Source organism: Callorhinchus milii, unplaced genomic scaffold, assembly GCF_018977255.1.
Source record: "Callorhinchus milii isolate IMCB2004 unplaced genomic scaffold, IMCB_Cmil_1.0 Scaffold258, whole genome shotgun sequence".
NCBI classification, from domain to species: Eukaryota; Metazoa; Chordata; class Chondrichthyes; order Chimaeriformes; family Callorhinchidae; genus Callorhinchus; species Callorhinchus milii.
The window spans coordinates 54,922-80,274 of record NW_024704999.1 but is presented as its reverse complement, the minus strand read 5'-3'; the positions used below and the strand labels follow the sequence as shown (position 1 = coordinate 80,274).

At 50.7% G+C, this 25,353-nt stretch overlaps 3 protein-coding genes across 3 annotated transcripts in view; all 3 read left to right on the top strand.

Annotated features, from left to right (window-relative positions):
* The first annotated feature begins 1,537 nt into the window (after positions 1-1,537).
* On the top strand, positions 1,538-6,485 carry LOC103173392 (THAP domain-containing protein 5). Its single transcript, XM_042346030.1, has 4 exons — positions 1,538-1,658; positions 3,146-3,338; positions 3,975-5,039; positions 5,488-6,485. The coding sequence occupies exons 1-4, from the start codon at positions 1,579-1,581 to the stop codon at positions 5,650-5,652; spliced, it is 1,503 nt and encodes a 500-aa protein (XP_042201964.1). The 5' UTR covers positions 1,538-1,578; the 3' UTR covers positions 5,653-6,485.
* Positions 6,486-7,213: 728 nt separating this feature from the next.
* Positions 7,214-25,060, top strand: LOC103191498. The gene is made up of 16 exons (XM_042346031.1): positions 7,214-7,408; positions 10,740-11,621; positions 12,152-12,401; positions 14,025-14,141; positions 14,538-14,663; positions 15,796-16,241; positions 16,852-16,957; positions 17,615-18,069; positions 18,376-18,523; positions 18,978-19,262; positions 19,986-20,201; positions 20,614-21,349; positions 23,002-23,050; positions 23,703-23,864; positions 24,351-24,462; positions 25,050-25,060. Exons 2-16 carry the CDS (start codon positions 10,887-10,889, stop codon positions 25,058-25,060), a joined length of 3,954 nt encoding a protein of 1,317 aa, XP_042201965.1. The 5' UTR covers positions 7,214-7,408; positions 10,740-10,886.
* The window catches only part of LOC103191360, a gene marked incomplete at its 3' end in the record, with an annotated part of 44,527 nt that continues 41,280 nt past the window's right edge, over positions 22,107-25,353 (top strand). Inside the window, 5 exon segments of the mRNA XM_042346029.1 lie at positions 22,107-22,192; positions 23,002-23,050; positions 23,703-23,864; positions 24,351-24,462; positions 24,958-25,151. Coding sequence (XP_042201963.1) covers positions 25,067-25,151 — 85 coding nt within the window.

Here is a 25,353-nt window from a genome sequence, read left to right as displayed (position 1 = left end):
ACTGCACCGCTCCCTCTCCGCTTCCCTCTCTTTGTGGCTGCGCGGCTGCCAATGAGGTGTCAGTAAATGATTCTTTTCAAGGAAATGAAACTCAGTTAGTTTCACATTCTCGTACGCAGCCGAAAGCCATCGCTTTATTCCCCCGTCACCTCCCAGCACCGCCTCCATCTGTTTCCCGTTTAGGCGGACAATAAAGATAAGGAACATAAATAATCAGGAATGTAAATATAACAGCAGTGCCTTATCGCAACGTTCGAGACGCTTCGATGCTTTTCGCAGGACACTCTGCAAATGATTTATGTGTTTTATGGGCGGACTTTCGAACGGGTTGAACCTCTATTAAATGTCCTATTTAATTTTCTCTGCTCCGGGGAGAATAATCCGAGTTTCGCTGCTGACCTCTCCTCATAACTAAGGTCCCTCAATCCCCGTGTGGGGAAACCGGTGAGGAGAGCGAGCGTTTGGGAGGTCACGAATTGCAGTTCAATCCCCTTGACGGGGCATCCTGCGCATGACGTGACCAGGCGCTGCATTCAGCGCAAGGATTATGATCGTAGGGGTTAATGTAATATTAACCCTGGGGGGAGGGTGTGTGTGTGTAGGGGGTAATGTAATATAAATGCAAGCGCAAGGGTGTGTGTGTGTGGGGGGGGTGTGTGTGTGTGGGGGGGGGGGGTGGGGGGGAGGGGGGGTGTGGTGTGTGTGTGGGGGGGGGGAGGGAGATTGTGGGAGGGTGTGGGGGGGAGGGGGGGGTGGTGTGTGTGTGGGGGTGGGTGGGGTGTGGGGTGGGGGGTGGTGGGTGTGGGGGGTGGTGTGGGGGGGGGGAGGGTGTGTGTGGGGGGGGGGGTGTGGTGGGGGGGGAGGGTGTGTGTGTGTGTGGGGGGGGGTGGGGGGGGAGGAGGGTGTGTGTGGGGGGTGTGTGTGTGTGGGGGGGAGGGGGTGGTGTGTGTGGTGGGAGGTGTGGGGGGGGGGAGGGTGTGGTGTGTGTGGGGGGGGGGGGTGGGGGGAGGGAGGGGTGTGTGTGTGGGGGGGGGAGGGGAGGGTGTGTGTGTGGGGGGAGGGAGGTGTGTGTGGGTGTGTGTGTGAGGGGGGGGGTGTGGGGGGGAGGGGTGGTGGTGTGTGGGGGGAGGGGTTGTGTGTGTGGGGGGGGAGGGAGGTGTGTGTGGGGTGTGTGTGTGAGGGGGGGGGTGTGGGGGGGAGGGGTGGGTGTGTGGGGGGGGTGTGGGCTGGAGATGTCACGTGGGACCAGCTGGAGGCAACCAGTGTTGCCATCAAAGGGGCGCCACGTGACACCCGTTGTGTCACGTGTGTGTGTGTGTGTGGAGAGTCGGTGGCGCGTGACGTCAGCGCGTCGCCGCCGAGCCCGACGCGCTGACGTCGCGCGCCGCCACCTCCGCGCCCCGGAGCCCGGCGCGACGCGCTGACGTCGCGCGCCACCGCCGGGTGGTGGCGCGCGACGTCAGCGCGTCGCGCCGGGCTCGGGGCGCGTGACGTCAGCGCGCCCCGGCTCCGGGCTCCGGCGCGAGCCGTGGCGGTTGGGGGTTTGGCAGTTCGGGGCCGCGAGCGGGAGGGGGAGATATGCCCAAGAACTGCTCGTTCCCGCACTGCGGCCGCCAGCGGCGCCTCGGCCTCGCGGACCGTCAGGCCAGTTACCACAGGTCAGTGAGGGGGGGGGAGAGAGGGAGAGAGGAGGGGGGGGGGGGAGGGGGGAATAGAGAGGGAGGTGAGAGAGAGGGGGGGGGAGGGGAGGGGGAGAGAGGGAGGGGGGGGAGAGAGGGAGGGGGGAGGGGGAGAGGGAGGGGAGGGGGAGAGGGGGAGGGAGGTGAGGGAGGGGGGAGAGATGGGGGGAGAGGGGAGAGAGAGGGGAAGGGAGGGGAGGGGGAGAGGAGGGAGAGAGACAGAGAGGGGGATTGAGAGAGAAGGAGTGAGAGAAGAGACAGGAGAGGGAGTGAGAGGGAAAAAGGGAGTGAGAGAGAAGAAGAGGGAGTGAGAGAAGAAAAGAGACGGGAGGGGGGCAGTGAGGGAGAGAGTGATTAGGAAGGAGGAAACGATGGATAAAAGAGAGAGAGAGAGAGAGAGATACCTGGTGGATGGTTGGCCAGGACACCGAGAGAGAGAGAGAGAGAGAGAGAGCGATAACGCCGCGGGATCTTTATCGTCCACCTGAGCAGCACAGACGGGGACCTCACCGCCAATGCCTCACACCCCCACAGCGCTGCACCGGAGCAACGATCCACGAAACACACAGTCACTACCCTTTACAGCGTACCCCGTGAAGCGCTTTGAGGCGTCTCGCAGACGTGATAAGGCTCCGCGTCGAAATGCAAGGACTATTATTATTATTGTTATCATGAGACTTTGAACCGAGCTCCGCCTAACGGTTCAGGTGTGCGTTAAGTAACCCGTGGCACTTTTCTTGGGATCAGACGGGTGTCTGACTCGCGCGGAAACCCATCACCGCGTTTATGAGTCCCCAAACCCACCTACACATGGACATCCCAGCGATAGGTTGTTGGAATGGAAAGTGTGCGCTCTCTCTCTCTCTCGCTCTCTCTCCCTGGAGGGGTGCACTCAGCCTACCTAGTTCCGGAGAGTATTAGGTACTCTAACTGGGAGGGGGGGGGGTGCGGGGGGCAGAGCCCAGAGTGTGCGTTGGGGTAACTGCTAAAACCACATAGCTTGCCATTTGATACGGCTTCCTGGCAAACTTTGTGGCACTGTACTGTTTGAAAAGGGAGTCGTCCCAGTGTCCTGTTTAAAAATCGTACAGGTAAAATTTCTCTTTCAGTTGGTGGGATTTACATAGATTTACATACATTTACATTCAGTGCCGAACTAGGCCATTCGTCCCATCTTTGTTTGCAAAGCCAGCGTTTACAGCAGCAACAAGAACAACTTGCATTTCCACAGCACCCCTCACGCAGGGTAGCCAGGGGGGAGGGGACCATAGGCACAGGCGAAGAGGAAGGGTCTTCAGGCTATACCTTTCTTTGCATCGAGTACAGTATTGTAAAATTAATTTTGAAAACATTCACCTCGAAAAATCACACATTACAGTATGTCCTGTGAAATGCCTTGAGATGACCTCCTGTTGTGAAATCTATCAAATGGAAGTATTATTATGAATTATCTTCTTTTATTTCAGGTTTCCATCACAAGACAAAGAGAGATTCCAACAATGGCTCTCAAATATGAAGAGAAAGGATTGGGCTCCAACCCCATACCAGTACCTCTGCAGTGACCATTTCACCCCCGAAAGCTTTGAACGGAGGTGGGGGATACGATATTTGAAGCCAGATGCTGTTCCTACAATATTTTCTTTTCCAGATCAACCTACGGTATGCTGATTGCTCTTAGCCGGATCAGTAATCAGCGGACACAGATTTAAGATAATTGACAAAACTAAAGGGGAGACGAGGAGACATTTTTTTACCCAGAGGGTTGTTACGGTCTGGAACGCACTGCTTTAAAGGCTGGTGGAAACATATTCGATAATAGCTTTCAAAAGGGAATTGGATAGGAACTTGAAAAGGAAAAATGTGCAGGGCTATGGGGTAAGAGCAAGAGAATGGGACTAGTTGGGGTAAGAGCAGAGGATTGGGACGAGTTGGGGTAAGGGCGGGCAAGTGGAACTAGTTGATAGCTCTTTCAAAGAGCCTTCACAGGCACAATGGCCGAATGGCCTCCTTCTATGTTTTATGATTCTCAGTAGGCTACAGAATCTTTCAGTGAATTAAGGTTCCTGTGAATATATACAGTAAACCCCTGAAAGGAAAGAGATAAATTGTTAACTGCTACATAACTGCAGAAAAACACCCTGACCTTGTTTACCTGGAATGACCTTCTGATGAGAAATGGAGTGGTGGTTGTTATATTAAGATCATTGTGTGACAAAATAAAGTTAACCTGAAATTTAACGATACGGGTCATTGTGCAACACCTGGTTTAAAAAATTATTTTTTTTGTTCCTGCAGAAAACGAAAGCTGCCGCTAGAACGGATGGTTTAAAAAGAATGAAGAAGCCATCACGAAAGGTAAATATGTCCGAGACTCAGTGTGGTGATGAAAGAATAGAAACGGCTGCTCTGTCCACGACGACCATTCCTATCTTATCAACGGTGATGTCTGTATCGGGTGATGAACTTGCTGTACAAGTCATAGAAACCGAGTCAACTGTATCAACCCCCATGACTGAATTGGACACTGTGACGATATCTTCTCCCGATGCTTGTGACGAGACTCTGTCTGAAGCAATGGAAACATCCATTGAATCCTTACCAAATGCATCAGCGGTTCCTTTCGAGCCCTTCCACATAGATTCCTCAATCTCCTCGGACTCTGTATTGACTGAGCCACCTCTGTCGCCGTTTGACAACGAACCGTCTGTTGAAACTATCAAACTTTCACCCCCTTTATCAGCTTCTGTTGAAGCTTTACAACTCTCGACGCAGGAGGAACCCGAGGAGACGACTGCCATAACACTAACCCCCGTGGAGACTATAGTACCGGCTGAGACTGTACAGGTTTACGAAAGTCTGCCATCTTTTCAGTCGCTGACTTCCACTCCGGTGACCTCGCTGTTCGAAGCCACAACGGCAGTGCCGTGCTTTCACACACTACCCTCACCCGTTCTGCCTTTTCACGCTCCGCAGTTATTCGTGGAGACGCCAACGATAGTGGCTGGGGTTGAGAGTGTCCTGACATTGCCCTCCGCGATCACCACACCTATTATGTCGACTCTCTCAATCGAGTGCAGTGTGTCGTCCGCACCCCCCATCGCAGCCGTGGAGACGGTGGTGACCACACAGCCCGATGAGCTGCCCGACACGACAGAGGTTCAGGGCGAACATTCCTACCACAAGAATGATCTGACCACCGAGCAACTTGGAGAGATCATGCTTAGCCTTCAGAAAAAGGTCAAGATTCTCCACCAGCGAGAGAGGAGGAACTCGGCGCGCTTGAAGGTCATGGAGAACCTGGTGGAGCAACTGAAGAAAGAAAACATCCTCTCGGAAGAGAAACTTAAACTGCTGGAGATGGTAGGCACAACGACTCACGTTGCCTAGGTTTCCAGGAAAGCTTGACTTGGCATAATAATCGCGGGGGCAATTCGCTGTAAAGTGTAGTGGCTGTGCATATAATAATAACCAGAATAGACCCCGCCACTCTGAAGCACTCCCGGGACATTACCCCGCGTGAATGCAAGTTGTTATATCTCCATGGGCAAACTTGGCTGCCGATTTGCACACAGCAAACAGCCATGAATACATAAAAATAATAATAATGCTTGCATTGGATAGATTATCACGTTGTTGAGAGATCTAAAAGCGCTTCACAGAATAGACAGTAAAGTGCAGTGACTACGTATTTTGTGGGTCAAACTCGGCAGTAATTGCGCACAGCAGTGTCCCACAAAAAGTCGTGGTATAAATTTGAATGGACTAAGAAGCTGATCTAGCTAACATTGTTTTTGTTTGTGATTTGCAGACTTCCTTGCAGACAAAAAGTCAGGGGGCTGATCGCAGGCGTACTGTAACAATAATTTGCCATGAAGATGATGACACTATAATTTATGCACTGCCTGAATCGGGAGATGAAGAGAGTAGTGTTGTTATCGAAGAGGGACATATAAAACTTGAAAACTTTGACTAAAACTTCCACACTAGACATTATGAACTTGCTCCAATATTGGTCTTTGCATCAGAAGCCCACTAGTAATGTAGTATGTATCTATTGATATATTTTTCTATCGGTGTTGTTACAGAAATTTAATGCCATAAAGATTTAATACTGAATGTCTTGTTTTAACATGGTATAACTGATGACCTGACATTCTGAATCAGATTCTGATGGCCTACAGTGCATATATTTATTCAAGGAAAGTTGTATTTTAATAATAATAATCCTTACATCTGTAAGGATAGACCTTATCATGTTCTTGAGAGGAACTGTTCAGCTGGTTGTACATATCTGTCTGTAATAATTACTCCTCAATGGCACTTTGCTTATTTAATTCCAGAGAATGTTAAGCGCAAGATGGCAAGAGCTATTGGGGAGGCCTGAGTGTGCACTGGGGGTAACTGCTGGAGTCCTAACCAGCTAAAACTTGGCATTGAGAGCATTGCCAAGCTATTCAAAATAGAAGTGAGTTTACATACACAAAATAGGCTACACTCAAACATGTCTTCAGCAATCTCTCCAGATGGTCCAAAGCACTTCACAGGATTTACTGTAAAGTGGATTGACTATTTTGTGGGTGAAATTTGTACTGTTTGTCTACAATCGCCACAGCAATGACCCACAAAGTGCTTGGAGCCACTTTGATGTTACAGCTGCCCCCCAATCAAATTGAAGAAACATTTGTATTGCAAATGATGAGTTGCACTATTGTAATAATATGGGATCTTGTCAAGTGAATATTCAATCGATAATGGTCCTCAGAATGTGTCTTTCATTAAAATCTGGTGATATAAGAATATGAGCAACACAGTTGTTACTGATTATAGATTGTGTTAGTTTTGCTTCGCAAACTGAGAACCCTGTACAGAATTTCCAAAATGTAACAAAAAAAACGTCAATTGCCTTCAGTCTATTGGGTCCGTCCCCCGTCCCCCCCCCCTCCTCATTGTGATGGAATCCCTCATTAGACTCCCAGCGAGATAAGAGTCCTGTAGCGTAGTGGAGCTCTCGCCTGGTAAGCGAGAGGACCCGGGTTTGATTCTCAGGCCGGGCGAAACCTTTGGCGAGTTTCCTTGCTCAACGCACGCAAGGTACCGTTTACCTAACAGTATTAGTCTACGTTAGACGCCGGTGGGATGGGGTCGTCACTAGATACTGGGCTTGGATTCCCCATTGCACCCCCAAAGAATTAGGGGATCCTGGGATCTAATGGGGAGTCACCATTTGACCCCAACGTGATGGAGGCTCCATTAGACTCATCACCTTGTGGACCATGGGCTGGTGGGAGAGGAGTGTTGGCTGTGGTGACCACGTGGTAAGGGCGGGGGGGGGGGGGGCGAATCACGTGTTGCGAGTGGGCAGGAGGCCGACTGCGGTGACCACGTGGTGCGGGGCTGGTCGGGGGCCGGTCACGTGCTGCGGGCAGAGGGGTGGCGGCGGCGGCGGCTGTGGTGACCACGTGGTGCTGGCGGGTGGGCAGAGGCGGGGGGGGGGCGGTGGGCGAGTCACGTGTGGCGGGCGGTCAGGCGCTGGTCACGTGGTGCGCGCGGGCGGCAGGGCGGGCTGCGTGCTGTTTAGAGGCCTGGCGCCGCGGGCTCCAGTCACCACCGGGCGCCAACCGCCGCCGTTTGCCGCCCACCCGCGATTGATGAGAGGAAAAGCGGGAGAGGGACAACCCCAACAGCCTCCCAGCGACACGGAGAGGAGAGGGAAATGGGGGCGGCGTGAGGTACGGGGGATTTTACCTCAGTTTTACCTCTTCTCACAGCGATTTTACCTCAGTTTAACCTCATTTCACATCGATTTTACCTCAGCTTTTTTCTCCCCCCCTCATTTTCTTCCGTTTTGCCCCCCATTTTACCTCAGCTTTTGTTCCTCGGGCGGACGGGCGGCCCTGTTCGGCGCGCGGGCTGCTCCCAGGCCCCCCCTCTCCCTCTCCCTCTCTCTGCGGCGGTTGTTTTCTGGGAGACGATTGGGCCTTCTTTTTTTTCTTCCCCTTTTCTTTACCACCTTCCCTTTCTCTCTCTCTCTCTCTCTCTCCTTTCCTCCATTTCCCCCCCTCTCTCCCTTTCTTTCCCCCTCCTCCATTCCCCCCCCTCCTCCATTCCCCCCCTCTCCCTTTCTCCCCATTCCCTCTTTTTATCCCTCCATCCCCTCCCTTCTTCCCTCTTTCCCCCCCTCCCATCTCTCTCTCTCCGCTTCTCCATTCCCCCTTCTCTCTATCCCACCATTCCCTCTCTCTCTCTCTCTCTCTATCCCTCCTTATTCCTCTTCTCCCCCTCTTTCCCCCACTCCTTCCCTCCCTTTCTCGTCCATTCCATCTCTCTCTCTCTCTCTCCCCCTCCCTTCTTCCACCCTCTGTCCTTCCTCCCATTCCCTCCTCCTTTCACCCACTCGGGTAACTAACGGATCCTTCTCTCCCTCTGGTCTCGAGCGCCGCTTCCCAACAGTCACATGTCCCCCGCGCCACCGCCACCAACCGCTCTCTGTCTGCCCGAGTGCAGGGGTGGGGGTGGTGGGGGGGGGCTCTGAGTCTCAGTGGGGGTGGGGTGGGGGTTGTGTCTCTGGGTGGTAGTGATGGGGGTGAATGTGTGGGGTGGGGGGGGGTTGTGTCTTTAGGTGGTATTGATGGGGTGAATGTGTGTGGGGTGGGGGGGAGTTGTGTCTTTAGGTGGTAGTGGTGGGGGTTCTTTAGGTGGTAGTGATGGGGGTGAATGTGTGGGGTGGGGGGGGGTTGTGTCTCTGGGGGGTGAATGTGTGGGGGGGTTGTGTCTCTGGGTGGTAGTGGTGGGGGTGAATGTGTGGGGGGTGTGTCTCTGGGTGGTGGTGATAGGGGTGAATGTGTGGGGGGTGGGGGGTTGTGTCTCTGGGTGGTAGTGATGGGGTGAATGTGGGGGGGTGGGGGGGTTGTGTGTGTCTAGGTGGTAGTGGTGGGGGTGAATGTGTATGGGTTGGGGGGCGGTGTGTCTTTAGGTGGTAGTGATGGGGGTGTGTGTCTCTAGGTGGTGGTGATGGGAGTGAATTTGTGTGTGGGGGGGGGGGGTTGTGTCTCTAGGTGGTAGTGATGGGGATCAATGTGGGGGGGGGTTGTGTCTAAGTGGTGGTGATGGGGGTGAATGTGTGTGGGGTTTGGGGCGGTTGTGTCTAGGTGGTGGTGATGGGGGGGGTGTTGTGTCTCTAGGTGGTGGTGATGGGGGGTTTGGGGGGGGGGGGGTTGTGTCTCTAGGTGGTGGTGATGGGGGGTTTGGGGGGGGGGGGTTGTGTCTAGGTGGTGGTGATGGGGGGGTGTTGTGTCTCTAGGTGGCGGTGATGGGGGTTTGGGGGGGGTTGTGTCTAGGTGGTGGTGATGGGGGTTTGGGGGGGGTTGTGTCTAGGTGGTGGTGATGGGGGGTTTGGGGGGGGGGTTGTGTCTAGGTGGTGGTGATGGGGGGGTGTTGTGTCTCTAGGTGGTGGTGATGGGGGTGAATGTATGTGGGGTGGAGGGGGGCGTGTCTGTAGGTGGTAATGGTGGGAGTGAATGTGGGGGGTGGGGAGATTGTGTCTCTAGGTGGTGGTGATGTATGTAGGGGTATCTGTCTCTGAGTGTATATGGGTTGGGAGAGCTCTGGGTGGTGGTGATGGGGTGGAGGGTGTTTCTGTGTTCTCGGGAGAGCTGTGTGCGTCTCTGGGAGCTGTGTGTACGGGTGTCTATAGCTGAGTATGTTTGTGGGGAGCTTGTATATAGTTGTGTCTCTGGGTGGGAGGGGCGGTGCACATTGCTTGGGTGGGTGTGGGGGTCTCTGAGTGTGTGTGTGTGCAGTTGTGTCTGGTTGAGTGGGTGGGTGGGTGCCTGGATGGGTGTGCGTCAATGTCTGGGTGGGGGAAAAGTGGAAAGGGTGCATGTGGGTGTCGGGATGGGTGGATGTGGGGGTGCGAGTGTCTGTGGATGCATGTGGATAACTGTCTCTATGTGTGGGTTGCTGTGTTTGTGGGTGGCTGCACCTCTGGCGGGCCTATATATGTCTGTATTGTGTGGGTGGGGAGTATCTGTGTGTGTCTACCTATTTCAGTACCTGTTCACCCCCCCATCACCACCACCTGTTCAGCATGTTTATCCCGAAATACGACGCACCGGCAAGGAACGCAAAAGAAAAATTTCCTGCGCAAAACAAAAATTTGTGTGTGTAATGGGTCTTAAAGTTGATTAAACTGCACAATGGGCTGCCGTGTTTCGACCGCAAAACTCACTTTACAGTATATTCTGGTGAATTGCTTTGAGATGTCTCAACAAAACGTTAAGACGCTATATCGAATGCAAAGACTATTTGCTCGAAACAAAATGGCTAAGGGTCTGCGGAATCTTTAACGTCTATCTGAGCAGATAGGAACATCTGTGTAATATGCAACGTTTGATTTTTGGGAGAAATTAATGGTGTGTTTGTGTCGCTGTGTAAGAAAAAAAAAGATTGAAAGCAATAACTAAGACTTATTGTCGAAGCGCTCTGAGGCTCCGTCTGACGTGGAGAGCGCTATATAAATCCCAAGTTGTTGTTGTTGTTGATAGCCATGAGACTCCAATGCAGTGCTAGGGGGGGGCGTGTTGGCATTGTCAGTGGTACCATCCTTCAAATGAGTCGGTAAACCGAGGTCCTGTCTGCCTGTTCAGGGAGATGTTGAAGATCCCACGGCACTGTTCAAAAAGAGAAGGGAATATCTCTCCTGTTGGCCTGGCCAACAATCCCCGAAATAAAATTGATCTTTCACTCCATGGCTGTTTATGGGCATTGCTGTGCACAATTTTGCTGCTTCACAGTCAGTCCGTGTGATAAGGAGCTATACTACGCCGCGAAAATAAAGAATACTGTCCCTCTATCAATCCGCCTTGTCCCTTCCGTCCCCACCTTCATGTCGTGCCCGAAGACCTTCTTTACCTCCTCCTCCTTTCCCCCCCAGCTCGGCGTCGTGCTCTGCCACTGTCAAGCGCTCTGCGACGCCACCCTACGTGAGGGGAGCTGTGTAAATGCAAGTTTAATGTACCTTGCAAGGATTATTATTAATAATAATAATAATGTCTTTTGCAGGGAATGTTTTCCCGAGGCTACGTGCGCTTTCCCACCTGAGGATGAGGGGCTTTCAAAGCCCCAGGGGTGGTGGCTGAGCCCGAGTTAACAGCCCCATTCCTGCAGCGTTAAACCCTGGTGGCCGTGTGCTGAGATGCCCCTCGGCGGATGGGGGAAGTGGGAGCTGCTGGCTTAGGACGGGACCCTGGAGTCTCCCCTCTCCCGGCCAGTATGGAGGAAGAGTCGGCTGAAGGCAGCGGTGGTGCAGGTCGCAGGGTGGGAGGCGATGGCATGTTCTCCCCTCCGTCAAGCCTCAAGTCTGGGGGGATCAAAGTGTCCCTGAAGAAGTGGAGCATATGGGACAAGTTCTATAATTTGGGCACCGAAATGAGAATGTCCAAGAGGGGCAGGTTCATGTTCCCGTACTGTGAATATTCTGTTTCGGGGCTGGATCCCGATCGAAACTACATCATGGCCATGGATATCAGTCCAGTGGACACTTTCCGCTACAGATACAATGGGTGCAAGTGGCAGATCAACGGCAAAGCCACGGCGCATGTGATCGGCAGGCTTTACTTCCATCCCAACGGCAGCGTCTGCGGCAGGGAGTGGATGGCCAAGCCGATGTCCTTTGCCAAACTGAGGCTCACGAACTGCCCTTCTGCGGAGGAAGGTCATGCAATCCTCCACTCAATGCATCGTTACGTCCCCCAGTTGCACATCATCGTCGCCGACGGGATTGTCGACCAACAAGACTTGAACGATCGCAGGGTTTACGCGTTTATCTTTCAACAGACGGAGTTCTTTGCCGTGACCAAGTATGAGAATAAATTTATCAGGCAGCTGAAACACTTCTATAATCCATACGGGACCGCACTGCGGGATGTGAAGGCGTGCAAACAGGTAAACAATATAAACATATCTTGAATATATATTGCCTTGAGCAAATTGTGGAGTCCTGTAACATAGTGAGAACACCTGGATTCAATTTTTGGGCGGGTCAGAGCGAAACCTTAAGCAAGTTTCTTTCCACCACCCACACGCCTCTGGTTACCTAACAGTAAGTAGGAACTTGGTTGTTAGTCAATTGGTGAATCGCTTTTTGGCGTAATAATATCTTAGAAAAAATAATTTGGTCACTCAATCCACAACTGTTTGTGGGACACTGCTGTGCGCTTTTCACCCGCAAAGTATCCAGTCACTCCGCTTTACAGAATATGCTGTGAAGCGCTTTGAGACTCTCGAAAACGTGACAAGATCAAATTCAATGATTATTGTTAAACCAGTCATTCATGCCATGGCTGTTTTGGGATATGTAAATTGACTATTGGGTCTGCTGACAAATACACTTAGCAGTCGTTTGGTGTGAAGGCTTTGCTGTATCAAACGCAAAGCTTTTTACGGTGTTAAGCTTCTTTGCACTTTTTCCACAGGGCGGTGTAACCAACCGAAGGGCTAGAAAACAAAATGACAAAATCAACCCTTTCCGAGACTGTGAAGCCAAAATCCAAGATTCCTTGAAACGTGAAGAGTCAATGAAGGGATTGAAGGACATTGTTCCTCTAGAAGATTGTTCTGCCAAAATAGAGGATGCTATAAACAATCAAGGGCCTAGGAAAACGTTCCCAAAAATCATGCCGTTCGAAAACGCAGTCAATGTAACGCAGACGTTTAGTTTCGAAGGTCAGTGACCAACCTCGAGTCTGCCAATTTGCGTTTGCCAGAGTTTCCCTGTGTGCGGGCCTTTTATCTGCCTGAAAAGCTATCTCGTGCCTGTTTCAACCTGCCTCTGTCTTCGCTCTCTCTCTCTCTCTACTTTCTCTCATCTCCACCCCCGCTTGTTGCCATCCAGCCCCCATCCCTATGCAATGCTCAGGTGCTATCCTGCATGAAGGACACAAGTTGTGTTATGTCAACATCATGAGCAGTTTGAGACGTCCTGACTTGAAAGGGTTGTATAAATTTGAGTTGGTTGAATGTTGGGGAGTGAACTTTATTTATTTAAAACAAACTTGCACAGCAAATTTGCTTGCGTTTGATAGTGGAGGGACATTTTGTATAAGGAACAGAGACAGAAGGTAAATAATTGGCATTGTGGAGTCCTGTAGTCCTGAGTCAGTGGTTAGAGCACTTGCCTTGCAAGCGAAAGGAACCCAGTTGTTAGATGATTGGCGGATCGATTTCTGGGGTAATAATCCCTTTTTTTTAAAAAAAAGTTGTTACTCAATGTTTGTGGGACGCTGCTGTGTGCAATTGGCTGCCGCGTTTCGCCCATAAAATATACAGTCAATTCACTTTACTGTGAAGCGATTTGAGACGTCTCAACGACATGATGAGGTGTTATATCAAAGGATTGTTATAATTACATGGACTCTCGATAGAACCACAAACAATTACAATACAATTTACATTTATGCAGCGCCTTTCCTGTCTGGAGGACATTTCAGAGCACAATAAATGGGCTTTTTTGGCCCATTTTTCTCGTGGCAATGCTGTCTACAGTCAAACGCTGGCACGAAAATATTACACTGAAACAATCGTGTAGGCGGCTGCTCACACTTTCACTACATAGTTCTCAAAACAGGTTCCAGAGACGCTACGCCAGAAATTCTAAAGCTTGAACAGAAACTGCTGGATGATCTGAAATGGAGCAGGAGGCGTGAAATTCTCCACCCAGCACTGCAGAAATGTTGGTGCCTTCTTCCTTTCTGTGTTTGAATTCTGATTCTTTTGTTAAACTTGCTTCCCTGTCCACTTGGCTTCTTCCCCCTTTGAGCACTCTTGTCTTCTTTCCAACCTCAAAGTCTTGTTAAAACAATTTTTTTTTAATGATGAGTTTTGATCGTCAATTGGGAGATACTATTTCCACTGGTCGGTGAGTCTTTAACTACTGGGTTTTAATATTGTTAGCAATGAGCTTTTAGGAAATAAATATCTGGGGGTACAGTATGTAGTTTGGGAGATGACATGGTGGAAGGCGGACTGGATGGACTTTGGTCTTTGGCCTACAACAGCTGATGGGTGGGCCGGGCGGGGGACATGGAACAGGCTGGAGCCGGCTGAGCGGAGGGAGCGGACAGGTCTACATGGAGTTAGCAGATCACAGAGGTATGAAGGATTAAGGACGTGGAGGGCTTTGCAGGCGAGGACGAGGACTTTGAACTATATGCTTTGGGGGGGAAACCAGTGGGTGGGGATGATAGGGTCAAGGAGCCTGATGCGGGTGACAATGTGGCCTTGAATGTTTTTAAGAGTAGAGACACTCCTTCATGAGTGGAAATGAACCTTCTTGTCTCCTCTCTGTAGCTGGGATAAAGCTAGATGAGCTGAAGCCTGATGAATGGCTGAGCCTGAAGTATTCGGAAATGCTTCCCGGGGGGCAAGATCCCCAATCGTTACAAAGCGAGTCCCATGGAATTCGAGGTAAGGAATTTTTTTGCCCTGAGTTGTTATTGGGACATAGAACACCATAGAGTAGGGTGGTTAGAGACTTGAGTCCATTGTAACTTTCAACAGGGAAGTAGACAGGCATAAGAACATAAGAATTTGCGAGGCAAAAGAAGACCAAGTTCCATTCAGCTCACCTTCAACCATCCATGCAGTCACACGAACATGGCATGATCCAAATTATATACTGTATCCTGAGATTATTTCCTAACAAAAACCTTATCTCATTTGCTTTTGAAAGAATCAACACTTTCTGCTTCTCTCACTCTCTCTTACCGCGCCCCCCCCCACCACCGGTGTCGTGGCAACAATCCCCCGCCTCAAATAAAATTGGTCGCTCACTCCACTCACAAGCATCTTGTTTTGTTACAGACACTGGGATTCCGTTTGTCTCCAGGACGGGGAAAACCAACGATCTGACCAAGATTAAGGGCTGGAAGAACAAGTTTAATCTGCAGTCGGGATCCTCGGACGACAAGACCAGCCCACCACCTGCGAGTAAGCCAGAGCGTTTTACTGCCCACTTGTGGACACGGGTTAGGCGAGTTGCTGGCATGCAGTCAAATGCGATGATTATTATTTTTAAATTCGTATTAATAAAAGCCCTTTGTAAATCTTTGTCGCGTACTGTTTCCTCATTAAATGTGCATGGAATTAAAAGCATGTTTTGAATGTGTTTTGTGAGTGCATTAGAATCCTTGATCTTCGCACGGCTGACCCGGACTTGTGTGTGTCTTTACCCCCCCCCCCCACCCCCACCGCACTCCAGTCTTCTTCCCCCACCCTTTATAACCAAACTATATACTCCCAAAAAAGGAGGCCATTCAGCCCTGCGAGCCTGTTCCGCCACTCTATCGGATCCTGGCTGATCTGTACCTCAACTCTACTAAATATACAGTCAATTTGCTTTACAGTGTATCCTATGGAGCATTTTGAGACGTCTCAACGGCGTGATAAGTCACTATCAAATGAAAGTATTATTATTGTTTACCCTGCCATCTCTGCCTTAAACTAACCTCAAAGCCTAAGTGCTGGCGTCCATCTCCTCCTCACTCGCTCTTGCTTGCTAGGTGCCTGAAGCAGTCCTCATAAAGTGTTCCGAGGCGCTTACCCTCTGAAGGGCACAGTGTAAATGCTTTGAATAGCCACAGCCCTGAATCTGTGCTGGTGCTCGATCCAGATTTCTCAAACCCTCTGGGACGCAGCCCTGCATGAGGAGCGCTGTATAAATTGTTTGTCGTTTTCCCCCCTACTTGGGCCCATTCCACCCTGTACAAGGCACTATTTGAGAAGAGAGTTTGTCCTCCCGAACAATCCCACGGATGAAATCGGTCGCTCGCTCCACGGCTGTGTGACGCTGCCGTGCGCAATTGGCTGCCGCGTTTCGCCCGCAAAAAATACCCGAGTCGCTTCACTTCGCAGTGTATCTCGCGAAGCTCCTTGAGACGCCTCGACGACCTGAAAAGGCGCTGTGTCAAATGCAAGGATTATCTCATTATTTTACATCTTTATGGGGGTTTGGTTGAAATATTTATCCGGTTTACTCTTCGAATCAATTTCAATAGTGTTGTGCTTTTTTTTTTCCTGTAAGCAGCGAATGTAATCAGCTGTCAATCCTTCCTCCCATCAGGTGCGAGTTGCCCTGCGGCCATTAAGAACCGTTCGGCATTCGTCAGTGACTTGCTGGATGAATATCTGGAAAAAGAAGGGAAGATCATTGAGCAGCAAGGTCTGCTGCACGAGTATGAGAACTCTGAGATCGAACCGCCGACTCTTAAACCGGAAGGCCAGAGACATGTTACCTTTTCCCCTGAAGCGACTAAACCGAGGAGCAGGAAAGCCTTGAACGTGGAAATGTCTCCCGTGCTGGAGAAACACTTCAGGGTTACAAACAAAGGGATCTTTATCAGAGACATCAGGGGGGCCGGAACGGGCAAGAAGGTCAGGCGACCGGGCCCAAAGAGGGGCAACTCGGTCGGGAGAAGGTCCAAAACATCCCGTCAGCCTGGCGAGGCGTTGGGAAAGAGTGAGGAGGCCAAGCTGGGCAATGCACATACCACCTCCTCCCCCAAGAAGGTGAGGCTGCAGATAGCACCCATTTAATTATAATAGTCCTTGCATTTGATATAGTGCCTTATCGCGTCGTTGAGACGTCTCAAAGCGCTTCAAAGGATATACTGTGAAGCGTAGTGACTGTATTTCGTGGACGAAACGCGGCAAGACAATTGCGCACAGCAGCGTCCCATAAACGGTCGTGTTTTTTTGAGAGAGATTATTACTCCTGGAAAGCGATCCGCCAATCGACTGGGTTCCTGATCACTGCTAGGGAATCGGGGGCTTGTGTGAAGAAAGGAAACTAAGGTTTTACCCCTCCCGGGAATCAAAACCACGGCCTCTGAAGAGGTGATGCCCTAACCACTAGGCTACAGGTCTCCACTATGTTCTGCGAAGCGCCTCAATGACTTGGTAAGGCACTATATCAAATGCAGGAATTATTATTATTACTTATTACAGAGAGAACGAAGAGGAGCGAGAGGGACAGATTAATTACTCTATATTTTGTGGATGAAATTATGAAATAAGTCAGGAACAATGGGAGAACGGTTCCACGTTTACTTTGATGTCCCGGTGTGTACAGTCTCGTTTTAACTCTTCTCTCTCTCTCTCTCTCTCTCTCTCTTCGCAGCTCTCCTCGTCACCGAGCCTTAAGATAATCCAGGCAGAGCCAGGACCCAGAGGTGGCAAAGGACCTGTTATTCCCGGAAATCAAACGGCAGCTACGTTCAATTCAGGTAAAAACGGGGCAGGGAGGAGAATGAGGTCAGAGCAGAAATGTTACGTGGAGTGGTTAGAGCACTCGCCTCGCAAGCGAGAGGACCCGGGTTCAATGCCCGGGCGGGTCAGGACCAGACGTAGGCAAGTTTTCTTACCCCACGCACGCGCCTCTGGCTTACCGAGTGGTAAGTAGGAACTCGGTTGTTAGTTGACTAGCGGATCGCTTTCTGGGGGTAATAATCCCCCCGAAAATGTGGTCACTCAATCCACGACTGTTTGTGGGACGTTGCTGTGCGCAATTGGCTGCCGCGTTTTGTCCACAAATATACAGTCAATTCACTTTACAGTGTGTTCTGTGAAGCGCTTTGGGACGTCCTCCCAACGTGAAAAGCGCTCTATCAAATGCGAGGATTAGTATTATCCTGGGAGGGACTTTGGGACGTCCCAACAACGTGATGATGTCTTGATCTGTGCTACTTGTTCGTTCGTCCCCATTTTTCCCCTATGCGTGTGTGTGTGTGCGCGTGTGCGTGTGGAGTAAGGAAACTTGCCTGAGGTTTCATCCTCGCCTTTCTCGGCCGGGAGTTGAACCCGGGTCCTCTGGCTCTAACCCCCGAGCTACAGGACCCAACATAAAACCTTCTCCCTTTTTCTTCCGTTCCCCCGGGCTTCAGGCTACACGAGCGCCGAGGAGGAAGAACCTCAAACGCTGAACCGCAGCGGTGGGGATTCGGAAGCCCAGACCCCGGTCGAGGCCTCCTCCCGGCTCCAGTTACCCCCCGCGACGAACCGCTCGGCCGGCTCCAAGACCGTGGAGATCGTGTCCTACTGCTCCTGGAGCCAGAGCCGGGTGAGGATCATCAAACTGATCGCCGAACACACCATGGCCAACCGGCTGCCCTGCACCCAGCAGCTGGGCTGTTATAGCGTGCGGCTGGAGAGGGGGGAGGTTCTGGGGTCCGGCCCCACCCTGGCCCGCGAGGCCCCACCCAGGAGAGTGGTCCACGCCAGAGTCACCATCAGGAACGCGGAGAGCGTGTTGGAGAAGCCCACGGTCCAGACTATGGTGATCGAGGCCATGGTCGGCACCTCTGCCTTCAGGACAAAACTTAACCACTTGATATCAAAGGTGAGGCCTCGTCTTTCAATCCACACACCCCCACCTCTCTCTCTCCCCATCCCCTCCCTCTCTCTGTCTCTCCCCTCCTCTCTCCCTCCCTCTCTCCCCCTCTCTTTCTCTCCCTCCCTTCCCCCCTCTCTCTCCCTCCCCCTCCCTCTACATTTTGTGTTTTTATTATAATAATAACAATCATTCCATTTGACCCAGCGCCTTATCACGTCTTTGAGACGTCTCATAAACGCCTCACAGCACGCACTGTAAAGTGTAGTGACCGTGTATTTCTGATGGCTTCCCTCTTTCTGGGCCACGCCTCAGGTTTCTAAGAACAGCTCGGAGCAGGTTAACATGGAGCCGATCCGTTCACCCATTCAAGTCGTCATGAATTCAGAGAAAGCTGCTCCTTCTTCAGTCTACTCTCCCAGCGAAACCAGTTGTCCCACTAACCAGTTAAGCAGACTGATCGGTAAGAAGAACACAAACTGTGGAATCTCTGCGTGTTCAAGCGCTAATTTGCTTAAAATTTACAATAGCCATAAGCTTAAAATGTCATGTGTGTATATATATATATCAGTGGGGGGGGGATATAAATTACAGTGGGATATATAAATATAATAGTCGTTACTTTTGATGCAGTGCCTTATCACATCTTCGAGACGTTCCAAAGCGCTTCACGGAATATACTCATATATATACTTAATATACTTACTTCGCAAACGCGATGTCACAAACAGTCATGAATTGCGTGACCCAATTAGTATTATTCTTAATCTACTCCTAATATATTATCATACTGTAAAGTAGAGCAACAAAGCGCTGCGGAGCGGGGTGACCATATATTTTATGGGCGAAATGCTGCAGCCGATTTGCGCTCAGCGACATCCCCACGCAAACGTTTTTCAGTCTTGTCTTGTCTACAGCACAGGATAGAGACAAGGTGCTTCCCACGACTCCGACCCAGCGACGAGAGCTTCCTTTACTGGTCCACACGACGGGAAGAGAAACGCCCAAGATTCCTCCCTCCTGCATTAGATCGACTGCGGCCGCCACATTCCAGAGAATCGGCACCTCCTGCGCCTTAGTAAACAGCGATATCATTCCAAGCTCCGCGATTCCCGTTTCATCTCAAAGCCAAGCTGACACCTCTTCCACTCCTTCTGCTCCTAATCTGCTCGGTGACTCCATTTCACCCGGGTTGCTTACAGGTACCTTCTCTTCTCTCACCCCCCCTTTTTCTCTCTGTCTCTCACAAAGCACACAGTCAACAACAACTTGCTGTGTCAATCACACAGTCAAACACAGCCCCCCCCTCACTCAGGGTAGTATCCCAGAGAGCTTGACACTGGCAGAGCACGACACCGAGCCGCCGGGGGGGGGGGAGAGGGAAGGGAAGGCACGACCTGAAGGTAATAGTAATAATCCTTGCATTTGATATAGAGCCTTATCATGCCCGAGACGTCTCAAAGCGCTTCACTGTAAAATTTTGTTGGCATAAAGATGGGCAAAGCGGAGGGATAGAAGGAGAGAGCGACAGAGTTTTGGGACGCAGTCATGAAAGTGATGACTGATGGTGGAATAGGGGACGAGGGACAAGTAGGAGGCTGGACTGAGCCAGTCGAGCGGAGGCAGTGTGTAGTGGATGGGGACGGAATGGAGTGGGATATTTTAAGAAGCTATGGTTTTATCTGTATGTCTGTGTGGGTAATAATTACTTCAAAAAAAATAATAATAATAATAAATTGGTCACTTCAGTCCACGACTGTTTGTGGGCCACTGCTATGCGCAATTGGCTGTCGTGTTTAGCCCACAAAATATACAGTCAATTCACTTTACAGTGTATCCAAAAGCGCTTTGAGACGTCTCAAAGACATGATAAGACGCTGCACAAATGCAAAGATTATTATATATATGTTATCTCTCTCTGTCAGGGTCAGCTGAAGTGCTGGATCGGGATGGACGTCGCTTCTGTGTGGCCATCCCAAAGGCCTTGAAGCTACAGCCGGGAGACAACTTGCTGCTGCAGCCCTACACAGCTTCTGATGGACGCCAACTGTACAAGCATTCCAGCGGCAAGTTATTCCAGTTAGTGTGCGCAAAGGCCCCGGAACAGACAGAACAAGCCGGTGGTCCGGACCACATTCCAGGTACGCGTGTTGTCCCGAGTATTGTCCAAATAGTGTACAGTCAATTTCACTTTACAGTGTGGAGTCGTGGACTTCCGTAGCTCAGTGGCTAGTGTGCTCGCCTCGCAAGCGAGAGGAACCGCTCTGTAAGTAGGAACCCGCTTGTTAGTCAATTGGTGATTGTTTTCCGGGGGTAATAAGCCCAACAATAAAAAATAATAATAAATTGGTCACTTAATCCACGACTGTCTGTGGGACACTGCTGTGTGCAATTAGCTGGCGGGTTTTTGCCCACAAAATATACGGCCACTACACTTCACAGTGTATCCTGTGAAGCGCTTTGAGACGTCTCGAAGACGCGATAAGGTGCTGGGTCAAATGCGAGTATTGTTTTTATTCTGTGAGGTTTACCGTGCTGTTGTTGTGCTTGTAGAAACGTCGCCACTGGTCGATGCCCACACGCCCACCATCTCTGCTTCGACGAATTGTGCGAATGGGCTTCATGCTGCCACGGGTGCTAAAACCTTCCATACGTCCCACTCTTTCCCCGACGGTGGTTCCTCCGAACCGCCGGGCGTTGCAGAGCCCCTGTATAAAATCGTCACGTTAAATCCCAAACCGTACCCGAGCCCGAGCAGCCTTCCCGCTTGGAAATCTCCGGACGCGACTCCCAACTCCCTCGACGGGTTTCCCCACATCACCTCCTCGCTGCAGGCCACCCGGCTTCCCAACGGGGCGGGCGAAAGCGTTCCGTTAGCCGAGCAGCGGGCAAATCAGCAGAGCAGACAGCCCGGGACGCAGGCCCAGGTCTCCAGGTTCCCGGGGCTGCTCAAATCCGGTCAAAGCCTCGGGAATTGGAACCAAGAATCCGAGATGGAGGGCTCGCTGGTGGCAGCCATGGCTGAGGAGCGGGGCGGAAGGACAGAGACTCGCGTTGAACGCGACCCCAGTCCCAACAATGAGATGATCGCTGTCAAGAAGGACATCTCAGAGATCAGTGCCCACCGGCAACTTGACCCCCACGGCCCAGAAATCTGCACCGTCACCATCAAGGAGGAGCCTGTGGAGGAGGAGGAAGATGCCTTCGCCTTTGGGGGCTCGGATTTCCGCACCCGTTCGGGTTTTAACTTCAATGTGAGACCGGGAGCGCCGAAGCCCTGGATGTCTTGGTGAGTGACAAGCGGCAACTGGATTCGTTCGTCCACAAAGCACACAAGTCATTACACTTTACAGCGTATCCTGCCGTGCAGCACTTTGGCGTAGCAACGATGTAATAAGGCGCTGTGTCAAATCCAATGATTATTATTAACTTCTAGTTAGACACCAGGGCACTGCTGATGGCAGCCCAGCCCGGCCTGGCTCATCGGCAGGACCTGGAAGGGCCGACCAGAATCCTCTCCCTCAGCTCCTGTTAACCCCGCAGCCAAAGCAACAACTAACTAACTAACTAACTAACTAACTAACTAACTAACTAACTAACTAACTAACTAACTAACGGGGAGGGTGGTCCTAGCTGGACAAGCAGAGGGAAAGCATGGCCAGATAGCGCTCTCAATGGCCGAGCTGTGTGTGGGTTTAGCCGGTTAGACTCCAGCAGTTACCCCAACGCACACTCTGGGCTCCCCCCAAGATTTGGGATTAGGTCAGCAGGACGTGACCCCAAATAAATCTATCTGGGATTTACATGTGTAGGTGGGATGCTTTGAATTCTCAGTTTGGTTTGAAGACTCTTATTGCATGGTAATGGGTGTGTCAGACACCCAGATAACGCCCCCCCCACCCCAAAAAAAAACTGTGAAACAAACGCTCTGGGACGCTACCGTGCGTGAGGGATGCTGTGTAAAAGTCGTTGTTGATGGAAGAATGCTTTGGTTGGAGGATACGGTGATGAGTGTGTGTCTTTTCGCTTGTCAGACCCATTCAGAAAATAACAGCGGCGACGGGTTTGGAAACCTGATAAAGGGGATTGCGAGAGATTCAAGAAATGAACCCCAACTTGGTCTTTCGCCCAGGTCAGTAACCAGCGGTAACGCAATCAGCGAGAGAGAGAGAGAGAGAGATTCCAGACTTGCTCTATTTACTTAACTCTTAAATGCCGCCTTAACTTTGAAGTTTTCTACAGCGTAATCCTTACAGCGGAGTTCTGTAGCGTAGTGGTTAGCACGTTGGCCTCGAGGACCCGGGTTCAATCCCCAGGCAGGTCATGTCAGCCCCGAAACCTTATGCAAGTTTCCTTACTCCACACAGACACACCCACGCCTCTGTTTACCAGCTCTTACCCCAACTAGTCCCACTCCCCCCGCTCTTACCCCGTTGTTAGTTGATTGGTGGATCGCTTTCCGGGTGTAATAATCCCTTCAAAAAAATAATAATAATACTTTGGTCACTCAATTCATGAATGATTGTGGAACACTGCTGTGCGTAATTTACAGTTGTACAGCGCCTTTCATGTTGGGAGGATGTCCTGAGGCTCTGGACAATCAGGGATTTGGACCTGAGTTGGGATCAGGAGGGGTGGAGGGCAGGGAGAGTGGGGGTTTGAGGGTGACCGAAGGTGCGGTCAGTCCGAAGAGGAGGGCCATGGAGGGAGCGAGGCGGAGGGACTGTGGGATGGAGTTCCAAAGGGTGGGGGCAAAGAGACTGAAGGCCCGACCCCTGATGGTGGCAGGCGGTGGACATGCAGCGCGCTGGAGCCCACTGAGCGGAGGGAGCGATCAGGTCTATATGGAAAAGCGCTGTATTAAATGCAAGAATTATTATTATTATTATTACTGTAGAAATTGGTTATGTTGGATTTAATAACTATGTTTTTGCTTCCCAGGGAAAGCTTTTATGGGTCACAAGGTCTCAAGCTACCATCTAAAAGGAAGGTAAGCGTGAGCAGTGCTTTGTGTTAGCTCTGTAGTATGTTAACGTTCCAGGGCACCTCAGGGCTGCATAATTACAGTGTCTTCATAGAATCATAGAACTTTGAAGCACAGAAGGAGGCCATTCAGCCCATCGTGCCTGTGCTGGCTCTTTGAAAGAGCCACCAACTAGTCCCACTCCCCTCGCTCTTACCCCAACTAGTCCCACTCCCCCCGCTCTTACCCCATAGCCCTGCACACTTTTCCTTTTCAAGTCCCTATCTAATTCGCTTTTGATAAGGCAGGGAGAAACCTTGGGCAAGTTTCCTTACTCCACACAGAGCCTAATAATAATCCCTCCAAAACCAAAAACAATAATAAAATTGGTCATTTTTAATCTACGACTGTTTGTGGGACATTGCTGTGCGCAATTGGCTGCTGCGTTCGCCCACAAATATACAGTCAATTCACTTTACAGTGTGTTCTTTGAAGCGCTTTGGGACGTCCTCCCGACGTGAAAAGCGCTATATCAAATGCAAGGATTATTATTATTATTATTATTATTATTATTATATCATATGTAAACATTATTATTGTTGTTAGTGTAACATTTCCTCTTAATTTAACCCTTGGAGCCCTGCTACCATTTTTCTCTCTCTCTCTCATTACTACCAAGGTGCGAGGGGTGAGTGAGCAAGGCAGAGCCAGGAAGAACGCGATGTTACACAACCTGCGAGAGCGGGAATCCCGGCGGATGATGGAGCACCGCTTTAAAACTCTGAAGAAAAAGCTCTTCGATGAGCAGCAAACCGCTTCCAAGGGCGCCATTCTGGATGAGGTTTGTCACAATACGAGAGACTCCCAGAATTTCAGCTTCAGTTCCACACCACCCACCTTGGTTTACCCACCCATCCATCCAAAGGAATAAGGAAAAAGAGGTTAACTAACGACAAAAGAGTCCTGTAGCGTAGTGGTTAGAGCAGTCACCTTGCAAGCGAGAGGACCCGGGTTCGATTCCCAGGCGGGGCAGGATGAAACCCTAGGCAAGTTTCCTAGTTCCACATACACACACCTCTGTTTACCTAGCCTCTGTAGGAACTCACTTGTTAGTCGATTTTCCGGGGATAATAATCCCTTTTTTTAAAAAAAATTAATCATATACACTCAATACACGACTGTTTGTGGGACACTGCTGTGCGCAAATTGGCTGCTGCATTTCACCCACAAGGCACTATATTAAATGCAAGGATTATTATTATAAAGAGCATATTTTTATCATTGCAATAGCCACTTGTTTCAGTGATGACTTACCTTACCCCCGCAGGCCATCGACACCATCAGTAACTTGGATAAAGAGTCCAAACAACTGCTTCTGGAGAAGGAAGAGCTGTTGGGAAAACAAAAGGTCTTGTTGGAGAAGATTTCACTGCTATCCGGTAAGATGCTGTATCAACAACAGTTTACACAGTGCCCCTCACACGGGGCAGAGTCTCGGAGCGCTTAACAGTGGCGGAGCTTGACCCCCGAGCCGGAGGGAGGAGGTGACAGTAAGCACGAGTCGAAGAGGAAGGTCTTCAGTCGTGATCTAAAACAGTGGAAGGAGGGGGCAAGGCGGAGGGATTGAGGGAGAGAGTGCAATTGAGGTCCTGTCTGCCCTTTCAGTCGGACATTAAAAAGATCTCCCGCGTCGCTATTCAAAAAGAGAAGGGAGCTTCTCTCTCCCTCCCAGTGTCCAGACCAACAATCCGCCAAATAAAATCGTTCAATCACTCCACGACTGTGTGCGGGACAATGCTGCACGCAATTGCGTATCCTGTGAGGTGCTTTAAGACATCTCAACCACATGATAAAGCGCTGTATCAAATGCAAAGATTATTACTATTGTTGTTGTTATAATATGTGGGTGTGTGGCTTTCCTCCCTCCCTCCCAGTGGAAGTAGGATCTACTGTAACCGGAAACGGGATAGAGGCAGGCGAGATAATTGAAGACGCTCTCTCGAACGGGAGAGACTTTCCTGGCCAGAAATCGCCTGAAATGAGATGGTTTCCGGAGGAGCCCGCAGGCGACCACAGGACGGAGTTCGGAGGCGAGGGCTGGTGTGGGGAGATCCAGAGTTTAGTTTGGGTGAGTACAGAGTCCAGAGTACAGACCACTCGCCTCGCAGTCGAATGGACCCGGGTTCAATTCCTGGGTGGGTCAGGTTAGGGTGGAACCTTAGGCAAGTTTCCTTACTCCACACACAGACACACATACACACACACACACACATATGAGTGCACGCCTCTGTTTGCCTAGCGGAAAGTTAGTCTATTGGCGGATTCCTTTC

Excerpts from the sequence above, each read along its gene's own strand:
- LOC103173392 (XM_042346030.1), top strand. The coding sequence starts at position 1,579 with ATGCCCAAGAACTGCTCGTTCCCGCACTGCGGCCGCCAGCGGCGCCTC. Across the intron at positions 1,659-3,145 it reads CGTCAGGCCAGTTACCACAG|GTTTCCATCACAAGACAAAG; the intron begins GTCAGTGAGGGG and ends CTTTTATTTCAG. Across the intron at positions 5,040-5,487 it reads AACTTAAACTGCTGGAGATG|ACTTCCTTGCAGACAAAAAG; the intron begins GTAGGCACAACG and ends TGTGATTTGCAG.
- LOC103191498 (XM_042346031.1), top strand. The coding sequence starts at position 10,887 with ATGGGGGAAGTGGGAGCTGCTGGCTTAGGACGGGACCCTGGAGTCTCC. Across the intron at positions 19,263-19,985 it reads TTCACCCGGGTTGCTTACAG|GGTCAGCTGAAGTGCTGGAT; the intron begins GTACCTTCTCTT and ends TCTCTCTGTCAG. Across the intron at positions 20,202-20,613 it reads TGGTCCGGACCACATTCCAG|AAACGTCGCCACTGGTCGAT; the intron begins GTACGCGTGTTG and ends TTGTGCTTGTAG.